The sequence below is a fragment of the Lutra lutra genome, chromosome 7 (assembly GCF_902655055.1).
Source record: "Lutra lutra chromosome 7, mLutLut1.2, whole genome shotgun sequence".
In the NCBI taxonomy this organism is placed as follows: Eukaryota; Metazoa; Chordata; class Mammalia; order Carnivora; family Mustelidae; genus Lutra; species Lutra lutra.
Genome location: NC_062284.1, coordinates 49891030 through 49911324, shown reverse-complemented (window position 1 = coordinate 49911324; position 20295 = coordinate 49891030). Strand labels below are relative to the sequence as shown.

General features: G+C 39.4%; 1 protein-coding gene across 1 annotated transcript; it reads left to right on the top strand.

Annotated features, from left to right (window-relative positions):
- Window positions 1–17530: 17530 nt before the first annotated feature.
- On the top strand, window positions 17531–18531 carry LOC125104889 (olfactory receptor 1509). The gene has a single exon (XM_047737792.1). It carries the CDS (start codon window positions 17584–17586, stop codon window positions 18508–18510), a length of 927 nt encoding a protein of 308 aa, XP_047593748.1. The 5' UTR covers window positions 17531–17583; the 3' UTR covers window positions 18511–18531.
- The last annotated feature ends 1764 nt before the right edge of the window (window positions 18532–20295 follow it).

Below are 20295 nucleotides of genomic sequence, written 5' to 3'. Positions count from 1 at the left end.
GGGCCTCCGAGGGCCCTGCCGCCTCAGCTTCCACCGCTGCCATGGTGCTGAGGGCCCCGGTGAGGCCGTTGGCCGGTGAGCTACAAGCCTGGGATATACTCTTCTTTTATTTATTTTTTTTTTTGAAGATTTTATTTATTATTTATTTATTTGACAAAACGGAGATCACAAGTAGGCAGAGAAGCAGGTAGAGAGAGAGAGGAGGAGGCAGGCAGCCTGACGCAGGGCTCGATCCCATGACTCTGGGATCATGACCTGAGCCGGAGGCAGAAGCTTTAACCCACTGAGCCACCCAGGCACCCCAGATATACTCCTCTTATTGCTAACTTGATCTTTTCACTTGTTACAGGTCTATGCAGATTTTCTGTTTCTACCTGAGTCAGTTTTGGTAGGTTGTGTCTTCTTAGAAATGTGTCTGTTTCATATAGGTGACATACTTTGCTGGCTGTTCATAGCATTACCTTATAATTCTCTTTTTGTGTTTAAGTTTGTAAGTAATGCTCCCATCCCAGAATTTAATCTTTTTAATGTTCTCTGTCTTTCTTCTTGATTAATCTAGCTAAAGGTTTGTCATTTTTTTTTAAATTTTGATATTTCTTTTTTTTTTAAAGATTTTATTTATTTATTTATTTATTTAAGATTTTATTTATTTATTTGACAGAGAGAGATCACAAGTAGACAGAGAGGCAGGCAGAGAGAGAGAGGGAAGCAGGCTTCTTGCTGAGCAGAGAGCCCGATGCGGGACTTGATCCTAGGACCCTGAGATCATGACCTGAGCCGAAGGCAGCAGCTTAACCCACTGAGCCACCCAGGTGCCCTATTTATTTATTTGACAGAGAGAGATCACAAGCAGGCAGAGAGGCAGGCAGAGAGAGAGAGGAGGAAGCAGGCTCCCTGCTGAGCAGAGAGCCCGATGCGGGGCTCGATCCCAGGACCCTGAGATCATGACCTGAGCCGAAGGCAGCGGCTTAACCCACTGAGCCACCCAGGCGCCCCAAGGTTTGTCATTTTTACTGATTTTTACAAAGAACCAACTTTTGATTTTGTTGGTTCATTGCTTTTGTTTTACAGTATTTCAATTATGTCTGCTCTGTTATTTCCTTCCTTATGCTTGTTTTCTCCCCCTTATGCTTGTTTTAAGTTTAGTTTGCTCTTTTTCTAGTTCCTTATGGTGGAATGTTAGGTTTTTGATTGGAGATTTTTTTTTATATATACTAAAGGTGTTTACAGATAGAAGTTTTTCTCCAAACACTGCTTTAGTTGTATACCATAAGGTTTATAGTGGGATTTTAGTATGTTTTTGTTTTCGTTCATCTCAAATTACTATCTAATTTAAACTTGTGACTTCTTTTTTGACTCACTGCTTAATTTTGGAGTGCCTTATTTAATTTCCACATACTTCTGAATGTCCCAGATTTCCTTTATTTTTTTTTAAAGATTTTATTTATTTATTTGACAGAGAAAGAGATCACAAGTAGGCAGAGAGGCAGGCAGAGAGAGGGGGAAGCAGGCCCTATGCTGAGCAGAGAGCCTGATTCGAGGCTTGATCCTAGGACCCTGAGATCATGACCTGAGCCGAAGGTAGAGGCTTCAACCCACTGAGCCACCCAGGCGCCCCTCTTTTATTGATTTCTAATGTCATCCCATTATGGTAAAAAAAAAAAGTATGATTTTAATGCTTTTAAATTTATTAGGGTTTTTTTTTTTGCTCTTTTATTAAAATTTCTCTTTATTGATATTCTGTATTTGGTGTGGCATAATTCTTGCACTTTTCTTTAGTTCTTTATACATGGTTTCACTAATTCTTTGAACATATTTAAAATAGCTCATTTAAAATCTTTGTCTGATAAGTTTAATATGTAGCCTCCTCTAGCTTTTCCTTTTTTTTTTTTTACTTCTTTTTCTCTGTATGAACCATGTCTCCTTGTTTCTATGTGTGTATTGTAATTTTTTAAAATAAAAAACAGGACATTTGAAATAATGTAATATGGCAAGACTGGAAATCAGATTTTGTTGCTGTTCTTTGTGCTTATGAGTTCGTTTGTCCACTTTCCTGAACTAATCTGTAATGTCTGTATTTTTTGTCATTTGTGGCAACTGGCATTTCTGTTCGATTAGCTTAATAGTCAGTTCGTGACTGGACAGAAATTTCTTAAATGCCTGGAACCAGGAGGCCTCCTGCCCATTGCCAATGGGCCGTGTGCATGTTCGGGCACTCCTTCAACATTTAGGCTTTATAGCTCTTTCTTGGCCTTTCCTTCTTGCTTTCACAGAGCTTTCAGGTCAGCCCTAGGTGAAAGAGTAGGGCCCTTTAAGATCTTTCATGGGACTTCAAATGGCCCTTGGCACGCATGTAACCTCTTTATGCTTATGTGTCGCCTTGTAGATTCCCAGGAATAGGTTGGAGTTCTCAGGGCCCCCTAGGGACATCTTATTTGTTAGTTTTTCCCTTCAAGTGTTTTGGTTAGCTTCTCCCATGTTCCATTGTTTTAGTTTTCTCAGACAGTGGCAATATTAAATAATTGGTGCTGATTGTTTTCAACAAATGCCCCTGAGGAAAGGTTGTTTGCAACAAGTGGTCTCTGAGTCAGGTCAAATAAATGCAAATGCTAGGAGTGGAGGTTTGAGGGATGTGCCAGACACATCAGATAATGACAGTTCTCTGAGAATATGTTTTTGGAGAGTTCCAAACCAGTTTCCATTTCTCCAGGGCTTCTAGGCAGTTTTTGTTTGTTTTGTTTTGTTTTGTTTTTACCATGTTCAGAGGTTGTTGGCTTTCAAGGCTATTGCATAGCTGGGGAGATGGGGATGAGCACAAGACAAGTTAAAAAGGCCATAGAGGTGTTCCATGTTCTTACCCAAACTCAGACAGTTTTCTTGAATAAATCCTTCTTTAATTGTTGCAAGCCTTAGGTTAATTTCCAGAGTTCAAAAAAATTCAATTTGGTAATTATTTTTTGGTCAGTGTTCTCATTGCTTTTAAGGCATGACTTTTTGGAGGTCTTTACTCTGCCATTTCTTCCAACCTCCCTCGTGCTGTTTTGTTGTGTCTCAGTCAACCTGGGTCCTAGGCAGAGTCTTCAGCACTTTCCATGAAAAAATTCAATTTCAATGAGTCATTAGTTTTCAGCAGGCTTTATAAAAGGCTGTTGGAAGGATCAGAAGAATTCACAGATAAGGTCACTTTGCATGTATGCTGCCTTTTGCAAGCTGAGGACTTCATCCTTATTTCCCTTTCTTTTTTTCCTTCAGTTATCTCTCACTTCATCATCGTGTGCCCCTCCCTGTAATAATAAGCATATTCTTTCCTTGGCATTATTTTTTTCCCTCTAATCACTACCCTAAAGAATTGAAGTTCTATTAGGAAGAATTCAAACAGGCTATCATTTTATCTTGTTAAACATATTATATTTAAGTTCATTTTTGGATGAGATATATATAGACCATCTCATAGTGTCTGTTCAGTCTATTTCAAGGCATTCTGGCTGGCTACTATCCATGAAATCAACAACGTCTCCCTCTTCCTCCTTTCTTTTTCCTTCTCTTCCACATCCGAATTCCTTTTTCTACATTCATAAATATGAGACTTTTTCCCATGATTTCAAGTGTGTAGCATCTATCATGGCTATAGTTTACTATATGTTTACTGTCCTGCAAAGATGGAACTTTGCCAGGGCCTGGGACATTTGCTGCTTCCATGTCCTTTTCTCCTCAATATCTTCAAACTGCACGGTCTCTTCGTTTTCACCACAAAGGTGGATACATGTTGTATCATGTATCAGTACCTCATTCCTTTTTCTTACTGAACAGTGTTCCACTTTATGGACATACCACATTTGGTTTAACCATTTGTCAATGGATAGACATTTTGGTTGTTTCCACTTTTTGAATAGTATGAATAATGCTGCAGTGAATATGTACAAATTTGTTATGTGGACATACACTTTCTTTTTTCTTTGAGTGAGAGAAAGAGAGAGTATGTGTAGGGGGGGAAGCAGAGGGAGAGGGAAAGAAAGAATCTTTTTTAAAAAGTTAATTTTAATTTTATTATATTTAAATTCAATCATTTAACATATAGTGTATATTAGTTTCAGAGGTAGAGTTTAGTGATTCATCAGTTGCATATAACACCCAGTGCTCATTCTGTCAAGTACCTTCTTTAATGTCCATCACCCTGTTACCCCATCCCCCCACCTACCTCCCCTCCAGCAACCCTCAGTTTGCTTCCTATAGTTAAAAGTTTCTTACAGTTTGTCTCCCTTCTGATTTCATGTTATTTTAGTTTTCCTTCCCTTCCTCTATGATCGTCTGTTTTGTTTCTTAATTCACACATGTGAGGGAAATCATAGAATTGTCTTTCTCTGATTGACTTACTTCACAGCCTAATAACCCTCTAGTTCTGTCCACATCATTGCAAATCACAAGATTTCATTTTCTTTGAATAAGATTGAATAACATTCCATTGTATATATACACATCTTAAAAAAAACAAACCCTTTTTTAAAAAAAATTTCATTTATTTAGTTATTTGTCAGAGAAAGAGAGCACAAGCAGGGGGAGCAGCAGGCAGAGGGAGAAGCAGGCTCCCTGCTGAGCAGGGAACCTGATATGGGACTCAATCCCAGGACTCTGGGATCATGACCCAAGCTGAAGGCAGATGCTCAACAGCCTGAGCCACTGAGGCGTCCCCACATCTTTTTAAAAATTTTATTTTGTGAAGATTTTGTTTATTTGAAAGAGAGAGAGAGAGAAAGAGGAAATGAGTGGAGGGAGGGGAGAGGAAAAGGGAGAAGCAGACTCCCAGCTGAGCAGGGAGTCCAATGTGGGGGCTCCATAGCCGGACCCTGGGATCATACCTGAGCCCAAGGCAGGTACTTAACCAACTGAGCCACTGAAGGGCCCTGTATACCACATCTTCTTTATCCATTCATTTGTTGATGGACATCTGGGCTCTTTCCATAGTTGGCCATTATGGACATTGCTGCTATAAGCATTGGGGTACAGGTGCCCCTTTGGATCAGTATGTTTGTATCCTTTGGGTAAATTCCTAGTAGTGCAGTTGCTGGGTCATAGGGTAGCTCTATGTTTAACTTTTTGAGGAACTGCTGTACTGTTTTCCAGAGTGGCTGTATGGGAAGGAATCTTAAGCAGGCTCCATGCCATTCTTTGGAAAAATGTCAGTTTGAATCCTTTGCCTATTCTTAGAGGTTTTATTTATTTGACAGTGAGAGAGAGAGAGAGAGAGCACAAGCAGGGGGAGAGGCAGGCAGAATGAGATGGAGAAGCAGGCTCCCTGCTGAGCAGGGAACCTGATTCAGGGCTCGATCCCAGGACTCTGGGATCATGATCTGAGCCGAAGGCAGATGCTTAACTGACTGAGCCACCCAGACGCCCCTCCTTTGCCTATTCTTAAGTTGGGTTATTTGTCTTTTAATTATTGAGTTCTAAGTATTCTTTATATATTCTGGAAACAAGGTAGACCATATACATTTAATGTGATTAGCAGTGGGGTTTTGTTTAAGTCTACCATTTTGGTATTTGTTTTCTATTTTCTTCTGTATCTCATTTTCTTCTGTGCTTTTTTTTTTAACATTTGGATTCACTGAGCTTTTATTTTTTATTTTTTTAAAGATTTTATTTATTTGAAAGAGAGAGATCACAAGTAGCAGAGAGAAAGGGGAAGCAGGCTCTCTGCTGAGGAGAGAGCCTGATGTGGGCCTCAATCCCAGGACCCTGAGATCATGACCTGAGCTGAAGGCAGAGGCTAAACGCACTGAGCCACCCAGGCGCCCCTCACTGAGATTTTAAAATATATTTTATTTCACCTCCACTATTACCTTATTTGCCATATCACTTTATTTTAGCTGTTTGTCAAGCATTTAGAGAATACTTCTTTAATGCAGTACATCATCAAATAATATTACACCACTGCCTGTATAATATAAGAATATTTTTGGGGCGCCTGGGTGACTCAGTGGGTTGAAGTCTCTGCCTTCAGCTCACGTCATGATCCCTGGGTCCTGGGATAGAGCCCTGCATCCGGCTCTCTGCTCAGCAGGGAGCCTGCTTCCTGCCCCCAACTTCTCTCTCTGCCTGCCTCTCTGCCTATTTGTGATCTCTGTCGGTCAAATAAATAAAATCTTTAAAAAAAAAAAAAGAGTATTTCCAACTTCCATTTTCTTTCTCCCAGTCTTTTTGTTATTATTCTCATTTTATTCCTGTGTATTTTCATTTCCACAATGCATTCTTACTGTTTTTGCTTTAAGCAGTCAATACTCTTTTTGGAAGACTGAAAATCCACTGGTACAAACATCTGGATGTTTTTGCCTTATAAAAAGAGGTTATCGTTTGTGGACAATCTGTAAAGAGTGGATTGTAATTTTTGCTTTGAACTTTTCCTCAAGCATTAGAAAAGACAAATGAGGAGGTGTCGAGTCAGATGTTTCTGGAAACTTAGTGAGTTCCAGGCTGCTGTTGGGCATTTTGGGAGCCCATGGACTGATAGCAATTTATTTAGGATTCATGGGTGAGGTTCCATTTGTCAGTGGACTTTGACTCTCTGGTGTATGTTGCTGTGATTAGTACAGTGGCTGAACAAACTGATGTCATGCTAATTGCCAAAGGTTTGGAACTCTTCCATATTTGGAGGCTGCTGTTTTTATTGTCCACTTATTAAATTGCTAAATGAAGGAGACTAATAACAGGAAACTCATTGAAATGGAAAACTCATAATAGTACCCCTGAGTATTCATTGATGGGAAGTTCAATTCTTATCATCCAGTGATCACTTCAAAAGCCTGTGTCAGGCAGATAAAAGTCCTAAAGCTTTCAAGCCTGACATTCACCCTGTGTAAAATTTTGTGCTCTAGGATTTTCCATCCTGGGCTTCGGTAACAGGATATAAGAGGACGTTGAATCAGGAGGAGGTGCAAGATTACGTGGAAAGTGTTTGATGTCAGTGGAAAGTCTCCTAAAAAAAGCAAGATAAGTGTATGAACGGATGTTATTGATTATACATTGAAGAATATTGCTTTGGCTTTAGAAGACAGCCAGAGTTTAATAAAGTTAGTGGATTGATAGGTTTGGTTTGATGATACTGAGTTTTCCTATCCTCTTTCTGCCTCACCTTTATAATGTAATAATTTCTGTTGTTGCTTATTGTTGTGTGGTCAAATACAGGTCTAGATGTTGAGGGAGGGAGAGAGAATATAATAAGATTCTCAGGAGAAGTGTATCACCTGGGAGTGATGAATGAATAATGGTCTTATATAACTAAACTTTCGTAAACTTAAACCATATTCCCATCTTTAAGATGATTGCAAGGGAGGTAACCGCATTAGTTAGGGTTCTCTAGAGAAACACAACTGATAGGCTATCTTTCTGCCTGCCTGCCTATCTATCCATCATCAGAATAAATTGTATATATAGAAAGAGAGAACGAAAGAGAGAGACTGAGAGAGAGAGATTTACTTTAAGGAGTTGGCTCATGACATCTGGGGTCTAGCCAGTCTGAGGTCTGCAGAGCAGGCCAGCAGGCTGGACGTTGGCAGGAGTGAGTCTTGCAGTCTTGAGTCTGGAAACAGAATTCCTTATGCTGGGTACCTGTCTTTTCTCTGATGGTTTTCCACTGATTGCCTCAGGCCTACTCACGTTATGGAAGGTAATCTACTTCAAGTCTACTGATTTAAATGGTAATCACATCTGAAAAACATCTTCCCAACAACATCTAGACCTGTATTTGACCACACAACTGGGTACCATAGCGTATCCAAGCTGACACATAAAACTAACCATCACAATAATTACAGGGATCAAATTATTGATTTCCAGATAATGGAAATAAAGTCAAGTGATCTGCACAAGTGTACCCAGAGTTAGGATAGATCAGTTGGCTAAAAGGGTGAAAAGAGCAGGATCCAAAGGTTTTTAAAATTAGTACTCAACTTGTTTCTCTCTCTCTCTCTCCCTCCTTCTGCAACCACGGTGGGGCTTGAACTCATGACTCAGAGATCCAGAATGGCATGCTCAACCAACTGAGTCAGCCAGGTGCCCCAGAATCCCAAGTTTTTAGATATATTGTCTGACAAAGTAAGTCTTCACTCAGTGATCCTCATTATTAGTTCAGCAGGACAACAGGAGAACCTAAGACTAACCAGCTTTGATTGGGTACAACTTGTCACAAAATTTTACATTTCTTTTTATCTTTATTGAGGTGTAATCGACAAAGATTGAATGAATTTAAGGTGGCAGTGTGATGATTTGATACATGTATACATTGTGACGTGATTACCACGATGAAGACACTTTTATATTTTCTTGATACAAAAATTAAAGGTTCAAGTTAGTATTTGCTTATATTTCATAAAATGTGCTATTTATTTATATTAACTAAAAATGAGTATTTTCCTTCTATACAGAATGTTTGTTGAATTAATTAGTGGCTTTGAGGAACAGATTTTGGAACCTGTTCAAATATAGTTCTAATAGTACCCATAGTAATTACTGATTAAAGTGGAAAAGGCAAGTAGGCTTAGTTCTACCTTCCTTGGCTAGAAGAAGGCAGAAGTATTGAAAAGAACAAATGCAAAATTAACAGAGAGGGAAGGAGATTAAAAAAAATCCAGAGACAAAATTAAAAAGGTGAAGCTATTTGTTTTTCCTAAAGATTTTCTTTATTCACTTGACAGAGAGCAAGAGAAGAGAGCACAAGGACGGGGAGTGGCAGAGGGAGAGGGAGAAGTAGGCTTCCCGCTGAGGAGGGAGCCCAGAGTGGGGCCCCATCCCTGGGACCAGGACCCAAACTGAAGGCAGATGCTCATCCAGTTGAGCCACCCGGGCGCCCCAAGGGTGAAAATATTTTAATGGAAAACCAGTTACTAATGTCCAAATCACAGTGTTTTAAAATATTTTGCTTTCTCTCTGTTTCATTTCAGAATGGATTAATGAAGAAGTGGAAGAAAGAACATTGTAACCGTTAGTTACATCACCCCTGTGTCACTGGAGAACATTGGTGAGTTTTACCACCTTTTTACTTGCATTGCCTGCTATGCCTTCTGCGGGGTACGCACCCATCTGCATATGTGTTCGTGGTACTTACCGAACAAGACCCATTCTCAACCACTTGTCTGATAGGTTGCTTAAGTGTGTAGTATTTATACATTCAGTAGAAGGCCTTTTAATTTATGAGAATTATTTTAACCTGCCTTCTGTCTCAGAACTCAGTATACTTCTTCCGTGTGTTGCTTTCTGCACCCTCATACTCCCAACGTGCTACAAATAGACGCACCCTCTAAGATTGCCCAAAATGTCTAGGATTATTACTTATCACCTTTTAGGTTTTGCCACAGCACCTGTTCCTTCTTTCTAGTCATCAAAAAAGTCATAGAATTATGGAGTTCTGGGGTTGGAAGGGATCAAGACCATCACCAGCACAGTGCCTGCAAGGCATTCACAAATGTGTGCGGAATGAATGTTGAATAAGATACACTCTTTCAAAGAACAAGTCTCTTCTAGTGGCAGATGATCATTCAGTCTTTGCTTGTTTGTGGAAGCAGGGGAGTCTTTATGACCATCAGAGAAAGCCTGACTTTCTTGTGCCTTGAAAGTCATCATGGAGCTTAGATTTGGGCTGCTCTGGAGAAGAAATGAAAGAGTACATGGGAGAGTACAACTTCCCGATCCAGTGTAACTCTCTGAGACATAACTCACCAGGACTGCATCCCTGCAATATATGCGGGAGGTGCTGTTGAGTGCTTTCTCTGGATGAAGAGAAGAGGATACCATTTGGTTCTTACTTTAAATAATCCTCACCTTTAAAATCCTCAGAGTAGGAGTGCCCGGGTGATTCAGTTGGTTCAGCATCTGACTCTTGATCTCAGCTCAGGTCTGGTTCTCAGGTTTGTGAGATTTAGCCCCACATCAGGCTCTACCCTGGGTGTGGAGTTTACTTAAGATTCTCTCTTTCAGGGTGCCTGGGTGGCTCAGTTGTTAAGTGTCTGCCTTCTGCTCAGGTCGTGATCCCAGGGTCCTGGGATCAAGCCCTGCATCGGGCTCCCTGCTCGGTGGGAGCCCAGCTTCTCCCTCCCCCCTACTCCCTCTGCTTGTGTTCCCTCTCTCACTCTGTCTCTCTCTGTCAACTAAATAAACAAAATCTTAAAAAAAAAAAAAAAAGGATTCTCTCTCTCTCTCCCTCTGCCTCTCTGCCCCACCACCCTTAAAAAAAAAAACCAAACCAAACCAAAACTTAAAAGCCTCAGAGAAGCTTTCTTTCTCCACCTGTTTTGGTTGGCAGCCAGGTAGATAATACCATAATATACCATGAAGAATTAAATCTTAAAAAAAAAAAATTTATTCAACTGAGAGAGAGAAAGAGAGAGAGAGAGAGAGAGAGAGAGAGAGAGGGGTGGGTCTCGATCTCACAATCCTGAGATCACAACCTGAGCCGAAATGAAGAGTTGAAATGCGCCATCCAGGCAACCCTGAAGAATAAAATCTTAGGGACGCCTGGGTGGCTCAGTTGGTTAAGCAGCTGCCTTCGGCTCAGGTCATGATCCCAGCGTCCTGGGATCGAGTCCCACATCGGGCTCCTTGCTCGTCGGGGAGCCTGCTTCTCCCTCTGCCTCTGCCTACCACTCTGTCTGCCTGTGCTCATGCGCTCTCTCTCTCTCTCTCTCGAACAAATAAATAAATAAAATCTAAAAAAAAAAAGAATAAAATCTTAAAAAAAAAATAAATAAACAAAAGGACTTACTGTGAAGAGCAGAATCTTGAAAAAAGATACTAAGTACAACATAAAGAGATTTAGAAGTTACTCTACCTGAGCCCTCTAGAGGCCACTGCTGAGTAGTGGAAAAATCTGAGGGCCGGAGACCTGGAGCAGAACTCCAGTTCTGTGGTGCAAAGGCAGGACAAGCCATAAAGAATCTCTGAAACTTAACCATAGTCTCTCTTTCTGAGAAATAAAGCTGTCAAAGTTCATGTGCCCCCAGGAGCTTCTCCCTTGTCTCCTCTTTCGGGTTGAAGCCCCTGGCATTCCCTTGACACAATCAGGCAGTTCTCTCTTACAAGATCTTGGCACCTCAAGATCAAATTGACTTAAGGCTGAAATGAAGATGTAAGGATCATACAGTAAGAATGTAGGATAAAAACTCAGGTTCCTCTTGGCAGAAGGAGGCTTCGCTGTGTGTCTGTGCCAAGGTCTGAGCCTGCAGTGCCGAAACGGCAGTCAGATGGAGACAGAGAAGAGACAGAGAAAGATGGGGTTTGGGGTATCTCAGAGGAAATGGCAGAGATGACGAGGTTAAAACTGGGGAGTCAGGCGGTAAAGGATTAAACTCTGCTGCTCATCACATGTGATCCCCAGCAAATTGCTGTACTCTTCAGAGCAGTGATTTCCAAAAGGGGAAAATTGTTACTGTCTCCTTTGTGAAGCTGCTGCAGGGATTACAGAGCCCTTTGGTGAAAGGTGAAAGGAAAGGGCAAAGGGCAGAAAGGAAAGATTCTCAAGGTTCTTCAGTCCTTTATGAATAATTTCAGTGTACACAGTACACATTAATATATATGATATTGATGTCCAGTAGGGATTCTGCTCCCTTGATTCAATTACCCCATAGTAGATAAGAGTCTACTCATTTCCTTAAATACCTGGGTAATTATTTTAATGTACAAATCACCTTCCCAACAAATTTTGAGAGTTTTCATTCTCATCACATACAATGTTACTTTTAAAATATTTTTTTTGCCAGGGCACCTGGATGGTGTAGTCAGTTGAATGTCTGACTTTTGGTCTTGGCTCAGGTCATGATCTCAGGGTCATAAGTTCAAGCCCCACATGGGGCACGGAGCCCACTTAAAAAAAAAGCAAAAGATAAAAGCCCAAATGAGAAATAGAAGTTTAATTCATGGCTTAAATCTTGATACGTTCAGTTGTGAGTTTAAAAAGGATGCTCTTTTCTAAGACATTTTTGTTTTTAAAAAGACCATTATTTTGTCAATAAAAGAGATATTTAACAGCCAATTTTTGTTTGACCTCAATAATTTGAATTCAGTATTTTCTATTTGACATCCTTGGTTTGTAAGCCCAATTTTTTTTTCTACACTTGAAAGTCCCCATTTGCCCAATTATTCATGGATCAATCCATCTGTGAATTTACTGGATGACTCAAGGAATGAGTGAAATCTAATAGGTTTACAGTGAGCGAGTACTGCATAGGTGTCACTAACAACAACTTTGTGTGTACATTTCTTTCATCTAGGTTTATTGGGCCACTCCAGTATGCCTCACTTGTCCACATGGTTTATGAAGCTTGCTAAACCCTCCAGATTTTTTTCTCTTTACTGTCAGGGGATGGGAAAGAAAGAAGAAAAAAGATTTGACAAAATAGTTCAGTATGGTGGTGAGTAAGTAGTGGGAAAGTCTCAAGAGGAATAGAGAAAGATGTGATGGAAAGGTTGAAGGAGGTGCTCTACATTTTTTCAGAAGGAAAATAGAATGAAATCTTAAGAAAATCAGGAGAGTGCTAAGCCTCTTACTTCCAACAGGCACTGTATATTTGTTAGTTTCTTTTTCTTAGAGAAAGTTAATCATTATTATTTATAATTATTTTAAACATACTTACTAGTTTTAGACACACATGTTTTTGTTTTTATGGTTTCTTTAGAACAGAAACTGCCTTGCATTTCTTGAGGGGCTTTGTAGTTTTGGAGTGTGGAAGTCTTAGTCCCAGTGCTCAACATAGTATGTGCTGGGTTTGAAGATCTCATTCACAGCTGAACCCAAGTTTTCGGTGTGTAGCAGTAAACATGCAGATCTAGTCCTTGCCCTCAAAGGATTAATATTTGGAAAGGCAGCCGATAAACATAGATTTTATCTATGTTTAGATAAATAAAAACACCTGATTGCAGGTGTTTCTAAGTACTACAAAGAAGATGTACCTAAGATACTGTGTCATTGGGGAGTGTTCTTGGTATAATCATCAGGAGGACCTCCATGCTGAGGTGGTATTTGAGGCAAGACCCAATCATGGAGTTAAAATCTCAACCAAAGGAAAAAAAAAAATCTCAACCAACTTTTTATTTATTTTATTTTATTTGTTTAAAAGATTTTTATGTATTTATGAGAGAGAGAGAGAGAGAGAGAGAATGAACAGGGAGGAGGAGCAGAGGTAGAGGGAGAAGCGGACTCCCCACTGAGTGATGATCTGGGATCACAACCTGAGCCAAAGGCAGAAGCTTAACTGACTGAGCCACCCAGGTGCCCCTATTTTATTTTTTTAAAAATATTTTGTTTTTAATTAATCTCCGCACCTAACATAGGGCTCAAAACTCATGATCCCGAGATCAAGAATCACATGCTCTACCAACTGAGCCAGCTAGGCACCCCATTAACCCACCTCTTTTAAAAACCAGAGCAAAAACTGTTTTCCCTAACATAGTGTAGATTCCTCTGGTACTGAAAATGTACCAGCATCTATCTGTTGCCCCTGGAAACAGCCTAAGGACCTCAAGGGAATTATCCTGGCTTTGTGAATTTCAGCTAGGCCCAAGATTCAGTGCTACTCAATAGATTCTTCTCAAGTAAAATGTGTATGAGTTTCAGATTTAACAACAATCTTCTCTGCCCCAGAACCCCTAACAAAGCCAGACATTCTTCCCATCCTCTTGTGTCTCTCTTAATCTTTTCAATAGGAGACCTGAATATTTGCTACATCGAATCATGTATAAGAGATGCATCTAGTTCCTTTTTTATAGCTCAGAAAACTGAGGCTTCAGAAGGTGAAGGCTAAAGGTCATAGTTGTTTGAATTCACTGCATGTGCTCTTATGAAGAGCCTCTGCCCTCCTCTTCCTAGCGGAAAGCAAAACAGCTCTTGATTCTCTGCTACCAATGCATTGCTGACCAACAGTTTCTGGGAAAGATTCTCCCCATTTTAACAATACTGCCTTATAAAGCATATAACCAGATTATACACTGTTAGATGTGGAGAAGGAAAAATGTACTCATAGTCCCATGAAGTCAGCATTTTCCTTTCCTTTCCTTTTTCCCCCCATAGGCATGCTTTTAATGCTTTTTTTTTTTTTTTTTTAAAGATTTTATTTATTTATTTGACAGAGAGATCACAAGCAGGCAGAGAGGCAGGCAGAGAGAGAGGAGGAAGCAGGCTCCCTGTTGAGCAGAGAGCTGGACGCGGGGCTCGATCCCAGGACCCCGAGATCATGACCCGAGCCGAAGGCAGCGGCTTAACCCACTGAGCCACCCAGGCGCCCCTAATGCTTTGTTTTTTAAAATAAAGTAACCCATGCTTATTAAACAAACTTAAACAATTATGAAGTATAATGTAAAAATTAATACAATCTTACAATTTTTTTTCAATTTTATACTTCCACAGGTAACTAATTGAAATACTGTGTATTCTTCCACACTTACCTTCTATCCCTCAGGAATAAATACCACACACATAATTCATGAATATGTGTATATGTATGTTTGAACATAGGCACACACACACAGAGAAATCTCTTTTGATTCCCTCCTTCCTCTGTTGTTTTGTTTGTTATTTATTTCCTGATTCCTTTCCTTCCTTCCTCTCTCTCTCCCTCCCTTCCTTCCTGGTTCATAATATATTCATAATGTACTTTTTTCACTTAACAATATATGGTTGACATTCCTTGAAGTTAATAGTTTGCTACGTTGGCTCTATGTTGGAAATGCCAAAGAGCTTTAAAAGTACTGATGGGTCCAACCCCCAAAGATTCTGAGTTAATTGTCTTAGGTGAAGCTGGGCAGCAGAATCCATACCTCCCCTCCCCAGATGGTTCTAACATGCAGCCATATTGACAACCACTGCTTTAAATTTGTATGCACAGATGCAATTCATTCTTATTCATGGCTACATAATGTTCTAAGTCATGACTGTATTAAAATGTATTATTTCTCTGTTAATAAACATCCAATTTATTTCCAGTTCCTTGTTTTGCTAAAAATGCTTCAGTAAACATTTATCCTTAATTATGGATTCCTTTATTTCTATGAAATACAGCCCTAGAAGTGGGCTTCTTGGTTAGAGGTAGGGGCATTAGAATTATGATAGGTGCTGCCAGATCATTAGAATTATGATAGGTGCTGCCTTATCATCATAAGGTCTTAATAATATCTACCTCCAGTAGCAGTCTATAAAATGCTCAGTTTCTTATACCTTTGTCAATCTGAAGAGAGACAAAAACATTTTTTAAACCCACTACTGAAGCCGAGTATCTTTTTATTCATACTTATTTGTCATTTTTGTTTCTTTTTGTGCAACTTGCCCTTTCATACTTTCCTGTCCATATTTAATGGTCATCTGTCTTTTCTTGTTGTATCTTAAGAGCCCTTTAAGTAATAGGAATATTATCCTTTTTTGATCATATATGTTTCAATTTTTTTTCTAGTCTTCTATTTGCATTTTGATAATTTGTATGGCACCATATATATTTTAAATTGTTGAGAATGTGTAAACAAGTTTTATCTCCTCTTTTATTCTTCATGAGATTTGAATATTTTTTCATATTGGCAATCCTTTGTCAGTTTCATTCCTAATGTGTGCATGTAATTCTTTTCAGCTTCCACTATATTCATTCAAGCTTCAAAAAAAATCCTATGACTGTTGTTTTAAATAATGCTGTAATTAGTATTTTCTTGCATTTAGCTTTTTGATAGTTTAGATGCTTAGGAGACTCCTACAAGTGAAATAGTTGGATCAAGAATATAAATAATTTTTGTGGTTGTGGTAATTATTTCCTAAACTCTTGTTAGAGCTGTAGGCTAATGAATCAGTATAGAAATTCAGGGACAGGGGTACCTGGGTGTCTCAGGTGGTGAAGTTGCTGACTCTGGATTTTGCTCAGGTCATGACCTCCAGGTTTTAGGATCAAGCCCTGCATTGGGCTCTGCCATCATGGGGAATCAGCTTGAAGATTCTTTCTCATTCTCCCTCTGCATCTCCTCCCACTCATGTTTTTTTTTCTCTCTCTCTCATTCTCAAATAAATCTTAAAAAATATTAGGGACAAAATAATTAGTATTTATACAATAATATTTCTTAGAGGACAAATCATATTATAGAATTTTAAAAGTTAAATTTCTTTTTTTAAAAAAATATTTATTTTTTGAGAGAGAGAGTGCGTGCACATGCTCTAGTTGGGGGAGGGGGAGAGGCAGAAGGAGAGAATCTTCAGGCAGACTCTCCACTGAGCATGGAGCCCTACTCTAGGCTTGATATCACCACCCTGAGATCATGATGTGAGCCAAAACCAAGAGTCATACACTCAACCAACAGAGACACCCAGGCACCTCCTGTAGTTACTGCTTTTAAGAAGCTTGTGATTTAATGAAAAACAGAAAGAAATGTCTTATTTTTTTTATAGTTCAGTACCATAAAATAGGTATGAAAGAATAGTAATAGGATTTGACCCATGTAGTTATTGCTTTTCAGAAAAATTTCGATTAATGGAAAACAGAAAGAAAAGTCTTACTTTCTTTTATAGTTCAGTACCATAAAATAGTTATGAAAGAGAAGAGATAGGATTTGATTGTATCAGCAAAGTTTTTTTTTTTTTAAAGATTTTATTTATTTATTTGACAGACAGAAATCACAAGTAGGCAGAGAGGCAGGCCGAGAGCCAGGAGGAAGCAGGCTCCCTGCTGAGCAGAGAGCCGGATGCAGGGCTCTATCCCAGGACCCTGAGATCATGACCTGAGCTGAAGGCAGAGGCTTAACCCACTGAACCACCCAGGTGCTCCTCAGCAAAGTCTTCTTAAAGGTGGGGTAACATGGCAGAAATATAGTAACCGGCTTGCCTGAAGAAAAGAACATATATGGAAAAAGGAGGATTCCAGACTGGAAAAATAAATATGGATTAGTCTGTTGCAGGCTTTGGATGTACATTTAATTTGATAGAAAGACTGAAATGGTGAATGACTGGGGCGCCTGGGTGGCTCAGTGGGTTAAGCCTCTGCCTTTGGCTCAGGTCATGATCTCAGGGTCCTGGGATCAAGCCCTGCATTGGGCTCTCTGCTCAGCAGGGAGCCTGCTTCCTCCTCTCTCTGCCAGTTTCCACCTACTTGTGATCTCTGTCTGTCAAATAAATAAATAAGTAAATAAATAAATAAATCTTGGGGAAAAAAAAAGAAATGGTGAATGACTTTAGTTGGGAGTCAATTTGGGAAGATTAATTTGGTGTTATCTGTGGGTTAGACTGAAATGAAAAAAGCCAGTTAACTAGTGGCCAAGAGTTTTGGCAACTTACTAATTCTTGTGAGATTCATGTAGCTCATCTGTAAGCCAGGAACAATAATGCCTATGCCATGGTGCAGTTGTGTTTAATAGAATGGTGTATATAAAGTACTGGGAATGGCTCCTGTTACATAATGGGTATATTGTACCAATCACTATTAGGTTGTTCTTCTATTTCATATGCCCTGATAATAAATAAACAATTCATATAGGAATGTAGAGTCACTTCAACGAGTTCTAGTCTTGTAATATTAAAGCTAAATTAGCTTTCATGGTTTTTTCCCTTCCCTACAAGGTCCTTTAGAAACTCATTGGATGGATGCTCTAAATCAAACAAGAGTGACTGAATTTGTCTTCTTGGGACTCACTGAGAACTGGGTGCTGGAGATACTACTTTTTGTGACATTCTCTGTTGCATATGTACTAACCCTTTTGGGGAACGCTGTCATCATAGTTACTATAGTTTTTACTCTGCATCTTCATACCCCCATGTACTTCTTCCTGAGCAATCTGTCCTTTATTGACCTCTGCCACTCGTCTGTCACGGTGCCCAAGATGCTAGAGGGCTTGCTTTTGGAGAGAAAGACAATTTCCTTTGATAATTGCATTGCACAGCTCTTCTTTCTACATCTGTTTGCTTGTGCTGAGATCTTTCTACTGACCATAATGGCTTATGATCGTTATGTAGCCATCTGTGCTCCGCTGCACTATTCCAGTTTGATGAACATCAGGGTCTGTGTACAGCTTGTCTTTGCTCTCTGGTTGGGGGGTACTGTTCACTCTCTGGTGCAGACCTTCCTGACCACTCGTCTACCTTACTGCGGCCCCAACATTATTGATAGCTACTTCTGTGATGTGCCACCTGTCATCAAGCTGGCGTGTACAGATACATACCTCACAGGAATGCTCATTGTGTCTAATAGTGGAACCATCTCTCTCACCTGTTTCCTGGCTTTGATTACCTCTTACGTAGTCATCCTGGTTTCTCTTAGAAAACAGTCAGCTGAAGGGCGCCGGAAAGCCCTGTCTACCTGCTCAGCCCACTTCATGGTGGTTGCCTTCTTCTTTGGACCGTGTATCTTTCTCTACACTCGGCCAGACAGCAGCTTCTCCATTGACAAGGTGGTATCTGTCTTCTACACTGTGGTCACCCCTTTGCTAAATCCCCTCATTTACACCTTGAGGAATGAGGAGGTAAAAAATGCCATTAAGCATCTCAGACAGAAACAGGTTTTTTCATGAAGTTGGGTACATGACTGATTTGGAATCGCAAGTATAATTATGGCCATGTCTTTAACAAGTCAGTAGAAGTAAAAAACAAAGTCAGTAGGTAGAATGGCATTGAGCAAGGCACGCTTCTTTATAAAGAGGACTTACTGAGTATTACTTCTGTAAGGGAAACAATCATGATGGAACCTAAAGGAAAAAGAATCTGGGGGTTTTTGGGTGGCTCCGTTGGTTAAGTGTCTGCCTTCAGTTCAGGTCATGATCCTGAAGTCTTGGAATGGAGCCCCGAGTCCAGCTCCCTGTTCAGAGGAAAGTCTCCCTCTCCCTCTGCCCCTTACCCTGCTCATGCTTTCTCTCACTTTCTCAAATAAATAAATAAAATCTTAAAAAATAAAGAATCTAGGAAACTTTAAAGAAGGATTCTGGTTTCTCTAGTAAGAGAACATAATTTGGGGCATGGACTGAGTTTCAAGAACAGTTAGTTGTGAGAGAACATATTTTCTTGATTTGTGGATTCTGTGGGTTAGTGCCTCTGGGAGGCAATGTATCACACTTATATTCTATAAATTAAAGTGCTTTAAATCTTGCTTTCAAATATAGATTCAAGGTGTTTACTTAAGCCATCACTGATTTATAGTGAATTAAATTGTTACTTTGAAAGTGATTCTCTCCTTATTCCTGGATCTATTTTGTATGTTTCATAATATTTCATAAAATCAAGGTAGAAATATATAAAGAACTTACTTTAAAATAAACTTTATTGATGTAAAATTTAGTTACATAAAATGCATGTGTTTTAATTAGACAATCTGAGAAATTTTGACGAAGGTATATATACACCCATGTAACCATCTCTTCAGCAAGATATAGGACATTTCCATCATCCCAGAGAGTTTCTTTGGTCCTTTCCCAGCCAATTCCTCTATCTTCACCCAAGCATTCACAGATCTGATTTTTGTCACTATGAATTAGATTGTCTTTCTTAGAGCTTCATATAAATTGAATCATACAATATGAACTTTTCAGTACCTGACTTCTTTAGTTCTGCATGCTATTTCTGGTATGAACCAATGTTTTTTGTGGGTATGAGCAGTTTGTTTCTTCGTATTGTTGAATACTATCTCATGGTATGGGTGTACCACACTTGCTGATTCAGTCATTTACTGATGGGCATTTGGGTGTTTTCTATTTTTGACAGTTATGAATAAAGTAGATATAAATGTTTACTAATAGGTTATTTTGACTACATGTCTTCATTTCTCCTGGGTAAATATCTAGGAGTAGAATTATTGGATCAATAGCAAATGTATGTTTAGCTTGTAAAACTAAAAGACTGGTTTTCAAAGTGGTTGTATGGCTTTTTTTTGAAGTTATTTATTTATGTTTATGTAAACTCTGCCTCTGCTGTGGGGTTTAAACTCATGACCCTGAGATGCAGAGTCTCATGCTTCCCTGATTGAACCAGCCAGGCACCCCCGAAAGTGGTTGTATGATTTTATACTCTCATCAGAATTATGAGTTTAACATCCAATAATTGGTATTGTCAGTATTTAATTTTAGGTCTTCTAGTGAGTGTGTGGTTTACTCTTCATTTTCCTAATTACTGATGATGCTGAGAATCTTTTAATTAGTTTATTATCCTTTCATAGAGCTTGTGTTGTGATGTGTCCAAGTGTTTTGCTCATTTATTATGATCGGTTTTTGTCTTCTTGTCACTGTGTCGTAAGAGTAAACAAAGTATTCTTTGTATATTCTGGATACAAGACCTTTATTGGACAGATGGCTTGGCAATATTTCTCC

Excerpts from the sequence above, each read along its gene's own strand:
- LOC125104889 (XM_047737792.1), top strand. The coding sequence starts at position 17,584 with ATGGATGCTCTAAATCAAACAAGAGTGACTGAATTTGTCTTCTTGGGA.